This window comes from Bufo bufo, chromosome 1, assembly GCF_905171765.1.
Source record: "Bufo bufo chromosome 1, aBufBuf1.1, whole genome shotgun sequence".
NCBI classification, from domain to species: domain Eukaryota; kingdom Metazoa; phylum Chordata; class Amphibia; order Anura; family Bufonidae; genus Bufo; species Bufo bufo.
Genome location: NC_053389.1, coordinates 37,656,429 through 37,673,092, shown reverse-complemented (window position 1 = coordinate 37,673,092; position 16,664 = coordinate 37,656,429). Strand labels below are relative to the sequence as shown.

General features: G+C 45.3%; 1 protein-coding gene across 2 annotated transcripts in view; it reads right to left on the bottom strand.

The window, feature by feature from the left end:
* Positions 1-16,664, bottom strand: part of HPN (hepsin) — a 63,985-nt gene that overhangs the window by 11,134 nt on the left and 36,187 nt on the right. For both annotated transcript variants that reach the window (XM_040422089.1, XM_040422096.1), the window contains 4 exons: positions 14,542-14,615; positions 12,606-12,692; positions 12,078-12,176; positions 11,749-11,790 (listed from right to left, as the gene is read on the bottom strand). In XM_040422089.1, coding sequence (XP_040278023.1) covers positions 11,749-11,790; positions 12,078-12,176; positions 12,606-12,621 — 157 coding nt within the window. In that variant the 5' untranslated portion in view covers positions 12,622-12,692; positions 14,542-14,615. The remainder of the gene's footprint in view (positions 1-11,748; positions 11,791-12,077; positions 12,177-12,605; positions 12,693-14,541; positions 14,616-16,664) is intronic.

Sequence of the window (16,664 nt, the reverse complement as noted above, 5' to 3'; positions counted from 1 at the left end):
AAACAAAAGTACTGCGTGCAGGACAAAAATGGCTCAAACGGATGACAACTGATGCAACAGGATCTGTTTTTTTTTCTCTCTCTCTCTTCGGCCCCTTTCACATTAGCGAGTTTTCCGCGCGGGTGCACTACGTGACGTGAACGCAAAGCACCCGCACTGAATCCTGTCCCATTCATTTCAATGGAGCTGTGTACATGAGCGGTTTTTGTTTTTTTCATGCATCAGTTCTGCGTTGCGTGAAAGACGCAGCATGTTTTATATTTTGTGTTTTTCACGCAGCCCTGGTCCCATAGAAGTGAATGGGGCTTGAGTGAAAAATGCATTACATCCGCAACCAAGTGCTAGTAGTGTTGAGCACGAATATTCGAATAGCGAATTTTTATTGCGATTATCGCCACTTCGAGAATTCACGAATATTTAGAATATAATCCTATATATTCGTTATATATCGAATATTTGTAATTTTTTTCCATCTGAACACGTGATTCCTCTCTGCTTCTTTCTTGTGGGCCAATGAGAAGGAAGCAATGTCAAGTTCACAACAATACTTAGTGCACCAATCAGTAATCTGTAGTCAGACCTGCTAAAATGTGAAGTTGCACGTAGTGCGAAAAAATATTCTAATCACTTCCGATTAGCGCAATCGCGAATATATTGGAGCACTTGACTCTATCTGCATATAAAGCTATTGTAATGTTCTGCCGTGCAAATAATTTTCTCCAGTCTCAGGAAAATTATACCAGCTTGAAAAATGTAGCCAAAGTGACATGTCGTAGTTTTATTCCGGCCTCCTCTCGGCGTGCGCTCCTCCCCGCCCCCATTATAGTCATTTGGGACGGAGCGTGCCTCCGGCGGCACGAGTGCACTGACGGCAGCACGGATATGGCAGGCTGTTCACCCGCCGGAACAGCCGGCCGGAGTCCCCTGCCGCTAGTGTAAAAGTAGCCTTAGGTGTGTCCTGTAATAAGCATTACTCAGTCTTTCTATTTAAAGGGTGAAAAGTAGATCTCTCTTTCTCTCTCTCTCTCGCTCTCTCTCTCTCTCTCTCTCTATATATATATATATATATATATATATACACTGCTCAAAAAAATAAAGGGAACACAAAAATAACACATCCTAGATCTGAATTAATTAAATATTCTTCTGAAATACTTTGTTCTTTACATAGTTGAATGTGCTGACAACAAAATCACACAAAAATTTAAAAATGGAAATCTAATTTTTCAACCAATGGAGGTCTGGATTTGGAGTCACCCTCAAAATTAAAGTGGAAAAACACACTACAGGCTAATCCAACTTTGATGTAATGTCCTTAAAACAAGTCAAAATGAGGCTCAGTAGAGTGTGTGGCCTCCACGTGCCTGTATGACCTCCCTACAATGCCTGTGCATGCTCCTGATGAGGTGGCGGACGGTCTCCTGAGGGATCTCCTCCCAGACCTGGACTAAAGCATCTGCCAACTTCTGGACAGTCTGTGGTGACGTTGGTGGATAGAGCGAGACGTGATGTCCCAGATGTGCTCAATTGGATTCAGGTCTGGGGAACGGTCGGGCCAGTCCATAGCATCAATGCCTTCGTCTTGCAGGAACTGCTGACACACTCCAGCCACATGAGGACTTGCATTGTCTTGCAATAGGAGGAACCCAGGGCCAACCGCACCAGCATATGGTCTCCCAAGGGGTCTGAGGATCTCATCTCGGTACCTAATGGCAGTCAGGCTACCTCTGGCGAGCACATGGAGGGCTGTGTGGCCCTCCAAAGAAATGCCACCCCACACCATTACTGACCCAATGCCAAACCGGTCATGCTGGAGGATGTTGCAGGCAGCAGAACGTTCTCCACGGCGTCTCCAGACTCTGTCACGTCTGTCACATGTGCTCAGTGTGAACCTGCTTTCATCTGTGAAGAGCACAGGGCGCCAGTGGTGAATTTGCCAATCTTGGTGTTCTCTGGCAAATGCCAAACGTCCTGCACGGTGTTGGGCTGTAAGCTCAACCCCCACCTGTGGACGTCGGGCCCTCATATCACCCTCAGGGAGTCTGTTTCTGACCGTTTGAGCAGACACATGCACATCTGTGGCCTGCTGGAGGTCATTTTGCAGGGCTCTGGCAGTGCTCCTCCTGTCCTCCTTGCACAAAGGCTGAGGTAGCGGTCCTGCTGCTGGGTTGTTGCCCTCCTATGGCCTCCTCCACGTCTCCTGATGTACTGGCCTGTCTCCTGGTAGCGCCTCCATGCTCTGGACACTACGCTGACAGACACAGCAAACCTTCTTGCCACAGCTCGCATTGATGTGCCATCCTGGATAAGCTGCACTACCTGAGCCACTTGTGTGGGTTGTAGACTCCGTCTCATGCTACCACTAGAGTGAAAGCACCGGCAGCATTCAAAAGTGACCAAAACATCAGCCAAGAAGCATAGGAACTGAGAAGTGGTCTGTGGTGACCACCTGCAGAACCACTCTTTTATTGGGGGTGTCTTGCTAATTGCCTATAATTTCCACCTGTTGTCTATCCCATTTGCACAACAGCATGTGAAATTGATTGTCACTCAGTGTTGCTTCCTAAGTGGACAGTTTGATTTCACAGAAGTGTGATTGACTTGGAGTTACATTGTGTTGTTTAAGTGTTCCCTTTATTTTTTTGAGCAGTGTATATATATATATATAGAAAAGAAAATAATGGCGGCACTGGAAAAAACACAAGGAGGGTGCTATGTCCAGGGATGTAGCAGCTTACCCCGTCTGATAGAGTTGAAAAAACGGACAGCACTCCAAGTAAAAGCTAGTGGTGTTTATTCACCCATGTGGATGGCTATAATATATATATATATATAGTAGATGAAAAACGGACAGCACTCCAGGTAAAAGTAGATGGTGTTTATTCACCCATGTGGATGGCAACGTTTCAGCTCATACAAGAGCCTTTGTCAAGGCTCTTGTATGAGCTGAAACGTTGCCATCCACATGGGTGAATAAACACCATCTACTTTTACCTGGAGTGCTGTCCGTTTTTCATCTACTATTGACGGGGTAAGCTGCTACATCCCTGGACATAGCACCCTTTCTGTGTTTTTCTTCCGGTGCCGCCATTGTTTTTCTTTTTTTATATATATATATATATATATATATTTATTTATTTATTTGTCAAACTGGTGTAAAGTAGAACTGGCTTAGTTGCCCATAGCAACCGATCAGATTCCACCTTTCATTTTGGAGAGCTCCTTTGTAAAATGAAAGGAGGAATCTGATTGGTTGCCAAGTGCAATTGAGCCAGTTCTACTTTACACCAGTTTTCTTTTTTTTTACTGTTTCTTGCTCTGCTATGTAGATGTGTAGCACAGTGATCACCTTTTGGTGTCAGCTATATAGCTGATACATTGCTGAAACTGAGAGGTGTGAACTAGCTACAGTTTGGCCATTTTAACCCTTTGGGGGGGGGGTGGCAATTCAGAGTTTTGCTATGGGGCCCCATGATTACTATGTACGCCCCTGGTGCCAACTCTGCGCTTTCAGCAGGGGACCGGGTGGGAGACAATGTGAAGGAACTGGAGGCACTGTCAGCAACCCAATCTACTATCGCCTCTACTTGTTCTGGCCTCACCATTTGTACACCGGTATTCGGGCCTACAAAATAACGCTGAACGTTCTGTCTCCTACGTGCACCTGAGGAAGGTGTTTCACTTGTGCGTGTAGCTGGCACAGATCGACCACGTCCTCTCCCTGCAACAGGAGCTCCACCAGCAGCACCACGACCTGGGCCACATCCCTTATTTGATGCTCTCCTCGTTCTTTGAGGTCACCCACCGAACTAACAGACGGATTAACTAAATTACTTTCCCTGTCACTTATGCAGTGCAGGTGTACCTCACACAAACAATGGGAATACAGTCAGGTCCATAAATATTGGGACATCAACACAATTCTAACATTTTTGGCTCTATACACCACCACAATGGATTTGAAATGAAACAAACAAGATGTGCTTTAACTGCAGACTGTCAGCTGTAATTTGAGGGTATTTACATCCAAATCAGGTGAACGGTGCAGGAATTACAACAGTTTGCATATGTGCCTCCCACTTGTTAAGGAACCAAAAGTAATGGGACAATTGGCTTCTCAGCTGTTCCATGGCCAGGTGTGTGTTATTCCCTCATTATCCCAATTACAATGAGCAGATAAAAGGTTAGAATTGTGTTGATGTCCCAATATTTATAGTCCTGACTGTATGTCACTCACTGATGTAACAGACGGATTAACTGTATTAATTTCCCTGTCACGGATGCAGTGCAGGTGTACCTAAAAAAAAAAAGGGTATATGTCACCCACAGAACTAACAGACAGATTAACTATTATATTTCTGTGTCAGGGGTACAAAGATGGTGCATTGCACCCACAAAAAAATCGCTATAGGTCACCCACAGAATTAACAGCCAGATTAATTATTATATTTCTGTGTCAGGAGTGCAAAGCTGGTGTATTGCACCCACAAAAAAATCATTATAGGTAACCCACAGAATCAATAGCCAGATAACACACTGCTTCCTGTCCCTGCAATACTCAGAGCTGATGGGCGGTGCTACACGTGATCCAGCTTGTATAGAGGCTGGGTCACATGATGCACCTGCCAATCACAGCCTTGCCGTTACTAGGCATGGCAGGGGTGGCTTCTAAGTGCCCACAGTATAAAAGCTTGTTGATTGGCTGCCCTGCAGCCTATAAACAAGCTTTATTAAATGCCCGAACGCCGAACTCTAACCAAAACTTTTCCGGCAAAGTTCGGGTTCGTGTCCGTGTCCTGAAATTGCAAAGTTCGGTACGGACCCGAACTTTACAGTTCGGGTTTGCTCAACACTACCCGAGGAGCGTTCTTTCTACACCCATGCAACAAAATAGTGCAGCGTGCCACACAAAAATGTGCACAAGGTTACGGTCCATCGCAGGCCCTCTCCATAAGGGCTCATTCACACGACCGTGGTTTTGTTCTGTATCCGAGCCACATTTTTGGCGGCTCGGGTGCGGACCCATTCACTTTAATGGGGCCGCAAAAGATGTGGACAGCACTCCGCAAATTGTGGAAGGCACACGGGCGGCATCCGTGTTTTGCAGATCCGCAATTTGTGGACCGCAAAACACGGCACGGTCATGTGAACAAGCCCTAAGAGAAGGGCCCCCCATAAACCTTTCCCAGTCCCTCCGGGCCAGAAGGCTCCTGCAAGGGACCAAGACAAAACAGGCAACTCCCAGCAGAAGCTGAGAGTATGCCCAGGCAACCCTCAGCCGAGGCAGAGGGTACACCAAATCTGTGCTCCGGCTATCACCTAGGCTGCCACCCAAGGTGTCGGCACGGAGCTTCGACTACTAGGCTGGTCTGGGCAGGGTGGTGCGGAACCGGGATGGCCACACTTCCCCCCCCCCCCCTAGACTTCTAGGGGGGTACCTATAAGGGCGTCGCAAAGTTTAAGGTCTACGGGACTGTAGCCAACATCCCTGAACATGGTCGAAAGAGGAAAATTTATGACAAATTAAAGAGACAGATAATACGAATGGTAACTAAAGAGTAAACCATTGTAAGATCTCACCATCCACCACTGTTTTAGCCAAAGTGAACTTAATGGAAGACGACCGAGGAGGAAACCACTGTTGACAGCAAATCATAAAAAGCAAGATTCAAATTTGCCAAAGTGTATATTTACAAGCCATAAAGCTTCTGAAAGAATGTCCTTTGGGCAAATGAGACAAAACGGGAGCTTTTTGGCAAGTCACATCAGCTCTATGTTCACAGATGCAAAAGTGAAGCATCTAAAGAAAAGCACTTTGTACCTACTGTGAAACATGGAGGAGGCTTGGATATGTTTGGGGTTGCTTTGCTGCATCTGGCACTGAGTGTCTTGAATCTGTGCAGGGTACAATGAAATTTAAAGAATATCAAGGCATTCTCCAGCAAAATGTGCTGCCCAGTGTCAGAAGACTTGGTCTCAGTCGTAGGTCATGGGTCCTCCGACAGGATAATGACTAGTGTTTGGCTAGCATGCTTGGCCGAACACCAGTTCGGTTCCAGCTTCGATATGCTCGGCCGAGATGCTTGAGTCACTGAATTTAAATCTAATAAAGCCTCTATTTCTAAATAGTTTCAGGCAGGATTCGAACTCACAACCTTCTACATTATAGCCAAGAATGTTAACCACTACAATATAGAGCTGCATGGCCAGTTACTTAAAAAAATAAAAATAAAAAAATGAGACTTCTGCTGTATACAGCAGAAGTCTCATATGTTTTTTTTTTTGTAAGAAGGTTGTGAGTTCAAATTCCGTCAGAAGCTTTTTAGAAATAGAAGCAAAATTTAATTTAAACATACACTGCTCCAAAAAATAAAGGGAACACTTAAACAACACAATGTAACTCCAAGTCAATCACACTTCTGTGAAATCAAACTGTCCACTTAGGAAGCAACACTGAGTGACAATTAATTTCACATGCTGTTGTGCAAATGGGATAGACAACAGGTGGAAATTATAGGCAATTAGCAAGACACCCCCAATAAAGAAGTGGTTCTGCAGGTGGTGACCTGACCACTTCTCAGTTCCTATGCTTCCTGGCTGATGTTTTGGTCACTTTTGAATGCTGCCGGTGCTTTCACTCTAGTGGTAGCATGAGACGGAGTCTACAACCCACACAAGTGGCTCAGGTAGTGCAGCTTATCCAGGATGGCACATCAATGCGAGCTGTGGCAAGAAGGTTTGCTGTGTCTGTCAGTGTCCAGAGAATGGAGGCGCTACCAGGAGACAGGCCAGTACATCAGGAGACGTGGAGGAGGCCGTAGGAGGGCAACAACCCAGCAGCAGGACCGCTACCTCCGCCTTTGTGCAAGGAGGAACAGGAGGAGCACTGCCAGAGCCCTGCAAAATGACCTCCAGCAGGCCACAAATGTGCATGTGTCTGCTCAAACGGTCAGAAACAGACTCCATGAGGGTGATATGAGGGCCCAACGTCCACAGGTGGGGGTTGTGCTTACAGCCCAACACCGTGCAGGACGTTTGGTATTCGCCACTGGCGCCCTGTGCTCTTCACAGATGAAAGCAGGTTCACACTGAGCACATGTGACAGACGTGACAGAGTCTGGAGACGCCGTGTAGAACGTTCTGGTGCCTGCAACATCCTCCAGCATGACCGGTTTGGCATTGGGTCAGTAATGGTGTGGTGTGGCATTTCTTTGGAGGGCCGCACAGCCCTCCATGTGCTCGCCAGAGGTAGCCTGACTGCCATTAGGTACCGAGATGAGATCCTCAGACCCCTTGTGAGACCATATGCTGGTGCGGTTGGCACTGGGTTCCTCCTAATGCAAGACAATGCTAGACCTCATGTGGCTGGAGTGTGTCAGCAGTTCCTGCAAGACGAAGGCATTAATGCTATGGACTGGCCCGCCCGTTCCCCAGACCTGAATCCAATTGAGCACATCTGGGACATCATGTCTCGCTCTATCCACCAACGTCACGTTGCACCACAGACTGTCCAGGAGTTGGCAGATGCTTTAGTCCAGGTCTGGGAGGAGATCCCTCAGGAGACCGTTCGCCTCCTCATCAGGAGCATGCACAGGCGTTGTAGGGAGGTCATACAGGCACGTGGAGGCCACACACACTACTGAGCCTCATTTTGACTTGTTTTAAGGACATTACATCAAAGTTGGATCAGCCTGTAGTGTGTTTTTCCACTTTAATTTTGAGGGTGACTCCAAATCCAGACCTCCATGGGTTAAAAAATTTGATTTCCATTTTTTATTTTTGTGTGATTTTGTTGTCAGCACATTCAACTATGTAAAGAACAAAGTATTTCAGAAGAATATTTAATTAATTCAGATCTAGGATGTGTTATTTTTGTGTTCCCTTTATTTTTTTGAGCAGTGTATATATGTTTTTAGCCATAATATAGTTACATATATTATTATATATTTCGAATATACTGTATAATATATTATTATAATATATGTAAATATATTATGGCTAAAACCTCAGTAGTAGTTTCCCACATATTATGCATTCATATATATCAGAAGTATGATTTTATATATATATATATATATATATATATATATACAGTACAGACCAAAAGTTTGGACACACCTTCTCATTCAAAGAGTTTTCTTTATTTTCATGACTATGAAAATTGTAGATTCACACTGAAGGCATCAAAACTATTAATTAACACATGTGGAATTATATACATAACAAACAAGTGTGAAACAACTGAAAATATGTCATATTCTAGGTTCTTCAAAGTAGCCACCTTTTGCTTTGATTACTGCTTTGCACACTCTTGGCATTCTCTTGATGAGCTTCAAGAGGTAGTCCCCTGAAATGGTTTTCACTTCACAGGTGTGCCCTGTCAGGTTTAATAAGTGGGATTTCTTGCCTCATAAATGGGGTTGGGACCATCAGTGGCGTTGAGGAGAAGTCAGGTGGATACACAGCTGATAGTTCTACTGAATAGACTATTAGAATTTGTATTATGGCAAGAAAAAAGCAGCTAAGTAAAGAAAAACGAGTGGCCATCATTACTTTAAGAAATGAAGGTCAGTCAGTCAGCCGAAAAATTGGGAAAACTTTGAAAGTAAGGGCTATTTGACCATGAAGGAGAGTGATGGGGTGCTGCGCCAGATGACCTGGCCTCTACAGTCACCGGACCTGAACCCAATCGAGATGGTTTGGGGTGAGCTGGACCGCAGAGTGAAGGCAAAAGGGCCAACAAGTGCTAAGCATCTCTGGGAACTCCTTCAAGACTGTTGGAAGACCATTTCAGGGGACTACCTCTTGAATCTCCTCAAGAGAATGCCAAGAGTGTGCAAAGCAGTAATCCAAGCAAAAGGTGGCTACTTTGAAGAACCTAGAATATGACATATTTTCAGTTGTTTCACACTTGTTTGTTATGTATATAATTCCACATGTGTTAAATCATAGTTTTGATGCCTTCATAGTCATGAAAATAAAGAAAACTCTTTGAATGAGAAGGTGTGTCCAAACTTTTGGTCTGTACTGTATATATATACATATGTATATTTAGCATTTACTAATTACAAAAAAATATATATATATACCGTATTTTTCGCCCCATAAGACACGCTCCCCCCCAAAAAAAAGTGGGGTGGAAATTGCAGTGCGTCTTATGGGGCAAATGCTGCCATTTTTAATCTGCTAACACTGATACATCGGCGGCCGCTATGCTACACAGTGCGGCCTGCGATGTATCAGCGGGGACGGAGGAAGGGCTGGAGGCCAATCCATATGTAAAAGTGTGGCCAATCCATATGTAAAGTGTAGGCAAGGTAGTCCACTAATCACTGTGAAACTCCCGTGCTAGCAGGCACTGCAGGCTAGCCGGTCACTCACTTTGTCATGGCGCATGCTCCGCCTGCTTCATTAATAAAGTGGGAAGAGCAGGCAGAAATCACTTAATTGCAGCAATTGCCTCAAAAGGTTGTGCAACAAAATATGAAATTAAGGGTACCATCATTTTTAACCAGGCGAGTCTGAGTTTCATTAGTTGATTTTAAGTAAATTTTATTTATAATTACTTTTGTCAATTTTGGGTTATTTCAGTGACCATTGTGGGTTTTTCTTTCTGTAACGGAAGGGTACCAACAATTTTGTCCACATGTGTACTAGTGATAAGCGGCAGGGGCAATATTCGAATTTGTGATATTTCGCGAATATTTGGTAGAATATTCGTCATATATTCGCGAATTTGAGATTATTTTCTTGATCGTGAAAAATCTAAAAATATTCGCATAAGGCGCGCAAAATACAGGTGTGGGTCACTATAGCTACATTTTTCAAGCTGCTAGAAGTTTCCTGAGACTGGAGAAAATGCTTGGCACGGCAGAACATTACAACAGCTTTATATGCAGATAGAGTGCTCAAATGTAACCAGTGGCATACAAATAATCCATGGGGCCCCTGTGCGAAACTGATCCATGGGCCCCCCCCCCGCCGCCGCCCCCCCATTGGCGGATCTAGAGCCTGGTCTCGGGAGGGGCACTTCCCCGGGCAATAGGAGATTATGGGGCCCCTGTGTCCCCGCCCAGTCGCCCACCCTCAAGTCACACCCACGCACAGCCCTACCTATATATCGCGCCCATACCTCTTACATCCAGTGACGTCTCCTTTGATTTACAGTAGATGTTCTCTTTCTTCATCTTCTCCATTCAGACCGGACCACCATGATGATTTCTTTCAGCCATCTCTCATCTCTGCAGAGTTTGACAGACAGACATCTTAGTTTCCTACCCCCATCAGACCCCCAGTCAGCCCCCATCAGACCTCAGATCAGCCCAAAGACCCCCAGTCAGCCCCCATCAGACCTCAGATCAGCCCAGATCCCCATCAGACCCCCAGTCAGCCCCCATCAGACCTCAGATCAGCCCAAAGACCACCCATCAGACCCCCACTCAGCCACCAGATCAATCATCAGCCCAAAGACCCCCCCAGTCATCCCCTGTGCCCATCAGACTTCAGATCAGCCCAAAGACCCCCCCATCAGACCCCCCACTCAGCCACCAGATCAATCATCAGCCCAAAGACCCCCCCAGTCATCCCCTGTGCCCATCAGACCTCAGATCAGCCCAAAGACCCCCCCATCAGCCACCAGATCAATCATCAGCCGAAAAGACGTCTCAGATCAGCATCAGCATCAGCCCAGGCCCCAATCCCATCAATAAATTCATCAATAAAACCGGGCTGGCCATCGCCCTCACTACTCAAATCAGTGCTGAGGCGGGCTTTTCCTGCCAGCTCAAACCCCCCCCCCCCCCCGTCATCTGCCAGGAGCCAGGGGGGCCTCACTACTCCAACTCCAGTCAGTGCGGCTTTTCCTTACTTACCGACTGTCTCGGCGGTCCTCACTCTCCGTCTCTCTCCCGTCCGGGTCCCGTCTGCTGCGTTCAGGTCTAGTCTCTCTCCCGTCCGGTTCCCGTCTGCTGAGTTCAGGCGCGTGCGCATGTTCCCACGAGACCTGCCACAGGAGTTCACAGGTCTCGCGGGATTGACACTGACGCCGTGCTCGCTCCTGCCCGGGCTCGGCGCTGACAACTGAGTGCTGACCGCAAGAGAGATTAGCGCATTAGCACACGCGCAGCTGCAGGGGCCAAGGGTCCGCAGACGGCCGGGCTCCCTGGGGTGCCGGGTCCGGTCGCAACTGCGACCCCTATTTGTACGCCACTGAATATAACTAATGTAATGACACAGGAAAGCAGAGAACAAAGCAATAACACTGCTGTCTCTCCGATCTGCAAAATACTGCATACAAGGGCTGCTGGGGAGGTTCTTATATAGTAAGGGGTAGGCAGCTTTCCTATTGGTTGCTAGGGATGTTGCTAAGCTCAGACAAAGACATTGCAGCCTTCTCATTGGCCCACAAGCAAGAAGGGAGGTTACTGATGAAAAAAAAATCTAGAATATTCGAAAGTACGAATATATATCACTATATTCTAAATATTCGTGAATTCTCGAAGTGTCGATATTCGCGATTAATATTCGCTATTCGAATATTCGCGTCCAACACTAATGTGTACATGCTGGGTCCTCCGGAGTGTGAGATGCTCTTTTATAGCTGCTCTCTGCCCTGACTAATGCATGGATGCCGAACCAAGGACTTTTCATTCAGAATGCTCTAACAGGGTAGCTGAAAATGGGCCAGAAATCCTGTTTATACCAAATAGTTTCCATGAATTCCATTCAACCTGTGGGAAGATTAATTACCTGCATACAGATTAGAGTTCTCGTTCTTCAGTACATACGTCACTGCGAAAAAAGAACACAACAGGTGGACACTGGGGTCAGACGAAACTCTCAGTGGGGTAAGTGGTTATTTTATTACCCAGGGCTTCTACCTCAGGAGGTTCCCATATTAATCTTATTTTGTAATGCATCCAACAGGAAAAAAAAAATACAAATAACCTTCAGACGCCCATAAGAACTCACTTTTAGGACTGCCATCAAAAGCTAAGATAGTCCAAGTCCCCTGACAATGAAGGCTTCATAGGAGGCCTTTAGAGACCTCAGGTTTTAACAACCCCCAAGCTTCTTACCTACGGCCCAAATGGTGACCCCGATTCCAGCCAGGGAGATGAAAATAAAGATAGTCACTCCAAAAATCCTCAGGGGGGTCCAGAGACAGCCTTTACCCACTGCAGCCAAGAAGACAATGGTTAGTAAAATGTAAAAATAAGTTACAAAAAATTCAAAAGAGACCAAATGGAGACATAGACCCTAAATGCTCGGAAGGGGTAACTTTAGTTCTTTGGCCAGTGTTAGGGATAGGGTTAAGGAAAGGAGAAGTCAAGCCTCTCTAATAAGGATGAAGACTTTTTTGGGTGCTGAAGGCCAAGTCAGTGCTCATCTAGTTGAGCTTCTCAGAATTTTTGAAGGACCTCACCAACCAGAAATAATAATATGACAGCTCATAGCAATAATCTTTACAGCATTGCTGTAGAGCAAGACAGCTTTCTTGGGAAAGGAGTGCATTGTGCTGAATTATAACTGCAACAGTTCATATTTCATATTGTCTGTCTTACAAATAGAGAAACATTCACAAAAATAGTGTGCCATGAACTCACCGTCCTTCTGTATCATTTCTGAGGATTGGTCAAGTAAGATCACAAGAATGTATAATACGTCCTTCTAGATATCCAGACACCCTGAAACCAAGACAGGAGTTAGCAGTGTTGTGGCTGTCCACCTGCAAATCATATATAAAAGACTCTTTGTCTTCTGCCCAGCACAAATTAATGACATAGTCCTCCGATTATTCATCCTCCAGCCACAAATTAAACACAAAAGACAAAGATGCAGCCAATTTAAAGCAAAGGTTTGACTTTTCTGTAAGGAAATTTGGAGCTATGAAAGAGATCAGAGGGTCTAGAGAAACCTCTGCCAAGCAGACACCAGAAACATAAATGGTAGGTGAAGGGCCTTGTACAAATTTTGCTTTGGAGCCCAGGGGGATCAAGTTATTGAACAGCAATAACATTAAAACCATCTGCCTAATATTACGTAGATCCTCCTCTCTGACCCATCAAGACATAGACTCCACCAGAGTTCTAAGGTATCCTGTGTTACCCTGCAGCAGATCCTTTAAGTTGACGCCTCCATAGATAACACTTGTGTTTTCAGCACATCCCCCAGAAGATCGGATTGATATTTGGAGAATCTAGAAACAAGTCATCACCTTGATCTCTTCGTCATATTTCTAAAACCATTTGGCGCTATATCCTGCTGAAAGAGGGCACTGCTATTTGGGGACACCACTGCCATGAAGGGAGTAAAATGGATAGGCAGGTGATATGTGTCACGTCCACACGATGCCAGGAGCTAAGGTTTCCAGTAGAACATTGCCCAGAGCCTCATACTGCCTCCATCATACTGCATCTGCTGCCATCTGTTCTTGTGGACGGCTCTCAGCCGTCCACATGTAACTTATATGACCAGGTCGCCTTCTTCCCGTAGTGCACCTGCAACCATCTCTTCTCCAGGTAAGGGACGTACACCCACCTGGCCATCCACATGATGTAACATGGCCATTTTCTTCCCATGGTGGATCTGCTGCCACCTCTTCTCTAGGTGACAGACACCCACCCAAAGGTCCAAATAATGTAACGTGGCCATCTTCTTCCCATAATGCACCTGGTGTCATCTCTTCTGCAGGGAAGTGACGTACACCCACCTGGCTGTCCACATGATGTAACATGGCCATCTTCTTCCCATAGTGCACCTGCTGTAATCTATTCTCCAGGGAAGTGACGTACACCCACCTGGCCGTCCACATGATGTAATGTGCTTCATCAGACTAGGGTGCCTCATTCCATTGATCCATGGTCCATGGTTCTGATGCTCACTGGTCCATTGTAGGCACTCTTTGCAGTGGACAGGTGTCATCATGGATGGTCTGCCCAGTCTGTGGGTACGCAACCCCATACACAAAAAGCTGTGATGTTCTGTGTGTCCTGTCACCTTCCTATCATCGCCAGCAGTATTGTTGTCAGCAATTTGCACTACAGTATCTCTTCTGGGTTATTGGACCAGATGGGCTAACGTTCACTTCAGTCCTATCAATGAGCATTGGATGTCCGTATCTCAGATTGGCTTTTCTTGGATCTCTTTTGGTAGGTACTAACCACTACATGGAAACACCCCCCCCCCCCCACAAGTCTGGACCGGTCAGACATTCGTCTAGACATTCGAATTTAGCCCTCGTCAAAGTCCCTCTGACCTTTATACATGCCTATTTTTTCTGTTCTCAAACTCCATCTTCATGAAGTGACTTGATCACTTTCTGCATAATATCTCCCACCATTGTCATTCGACAGCCAATGTAATTCCGTCCACCTGTCAGAGGTTTTAATTATGGCCGTGCAGTGTGTATATCTATAACCTGAGGCTAATACGGTTACTGATAATAATCAATACGCCTTTGGCACCAAGATAGCTACATAGTAGACCTCTTTTATAAATAGTGTATCATTTTGGGGGTGTCTTAGGAGGATGCTGTCTTACCTTACTGGATCTCTGTTGCCTGTTCCCCCTCAAATCTCAGGCGAGGAGGTCGGGGGTCTGAGGAGACCATTCCACTGGGAAGACAGAAGAAGGACATTAAGCAATGGCTGATGCGAGGAGTCTGTAGGGAAGTGACCGTCCGTAGTGGAGATGGAGAAAGAAGGGGACAATTGAAGAAGAAGAAACGTTCCCAAACTTTGAGACGAAAGAAAGTCTTGAACTTGGAGGAAGAGGCAAACAGAGTAATGAGACAGAGAAGCAAGTTTGTGTCCTGGAGGGATCAGGTGAAGCAGGTATGCAGTCAATGGAGGGGGGTGATGAGAGGCAGGACGACAGAAGGGGAGGGGAGAACACACCACGTCTGACAACACCTTCATCCCAACCCCCTCACTCACTCAGAGGGGATTCACTTCCCGGTTATCAGTTATCACAAAAGGCGGAGGTTCTGTGGTTGCCACCTGCTGACCACCCACCCGTCCTCTGCCAAGAACGTTTCCATTTAGTTCATAGGAGACTGACTACACATGGGCCCCCTCCTCTACTCTGATCTTCCATGCTTGCACTTGTAGTACCATTAATTCCTTGATGATTGCAGTGTCTCTAACTGCCTAGTGCTAGATGGAGGAGTATGGCTTATACTTGTAGTCCATCTATTCTGATATCTGATATAGATATGATTGGACCTTCTGGAATCAGTAGTGCTACCACAGATGGGGGGTTGGTTATCTCTTTACATAAGGCTTTGCTGGGACTTGCAGTTTCTCCTCAGCTGAGGAGATACATCCCCTTAAAGCCAGCATATTGGGACAATAGTTTATTGTACAGGATGGAGACATTCTTCTAGTAGAACAGATCGGAGATTGCTCCTTGTGTTTGGAAATGGGAACACACAATAGGAATACAGGTCAGCTCCCGCACTCAGATTTCACAGGGCAGAGAAAGGCAATCATTGGAGGTCTGCACTTACTAACAATTAATACTTACTGACACATCAACATAATTCACAAAAAATAACGATTTCATAATAAAGTTACAAAGTAGATTAGGGCAAATCAGGGGGTCTTAGAAGGAGGACCCCGACCATGACAGGTCTCTACCATAAGCTCTTTTATGAACTAAGTACAATTAGCACATGGGGATTTTATCACATCCCGCACTCCAGAATTCTGGCTTCAAAAAGTTGCAAAAAAAAGGACTTTGCTCAAAAGAAATTGGAGACTTTTAAAATTTTTACATCACTCAGTCCCATTTTGAAAAGCGGGTGGGGAATTGGGCATGGTTAGCTATGTTAATGAGTTTCATTCCAGATTTATCACTGAGACTTTTTAAAAAGTCGCACACTCACTCCAGCAGAGGGGTGGTGTAGAAAACTGGAATAACATTTCTAGACATTAGTGTTAGGTTTAAAGATTCGCCAAATTTATCAAACAAGGTCCAATATTTAGTGAAAAGTACCCCACTCAGACACAAAGAAAACTGACTTGAAATATTACTCTCATAATAAAGTCCAGTAGTTATGTGTAATGTGGTGTTCTGCTGCCCTCCTGTGGTAGAAGGTGATCTTACACTTAGAAGGCACTTTGAGGCAGTGCCATAAATACTGTATATACAGAATCCTGTCAAATTTTTAACTCATTGTTTAGCTGTTTTTATGAAGACCGAAGGTTGTATTGCATATAAACTCACTGTATATAATGTGTATTTTACAAATCAATACAAACAAAATTCTTTTTCTTACCTCTCTGGCAACCTGCTACTTATAACAAGGTCCCCAGTACAACAGTGACCCAAGGTGATGCATACAGTTACAGTACCCCGAAGAAAAGTTGGCAGCAAGAAATGCTAAGAAGATAGGTCAATAATTGTTGGCAAGTAAACAGTGCAAGCCAAAAATGCCCATAGAGAGTGCTAGCCATACTTCCACCATCAACCATAACAGTCAGAGCTCCACTTCAAAAGAACAAGCTACAGCGTCCCCATCAACAACATTTTGAGACTTCAAGAATAAGAATGATATCCAGGTTGTTCAATGTTTAACACCTTCAGGACCCTGCCATTTATAACCTTAAGGACCAGGCTGTTTTTTGGAAACATGACATGTGTCACTTTATGTGGTGCTAACT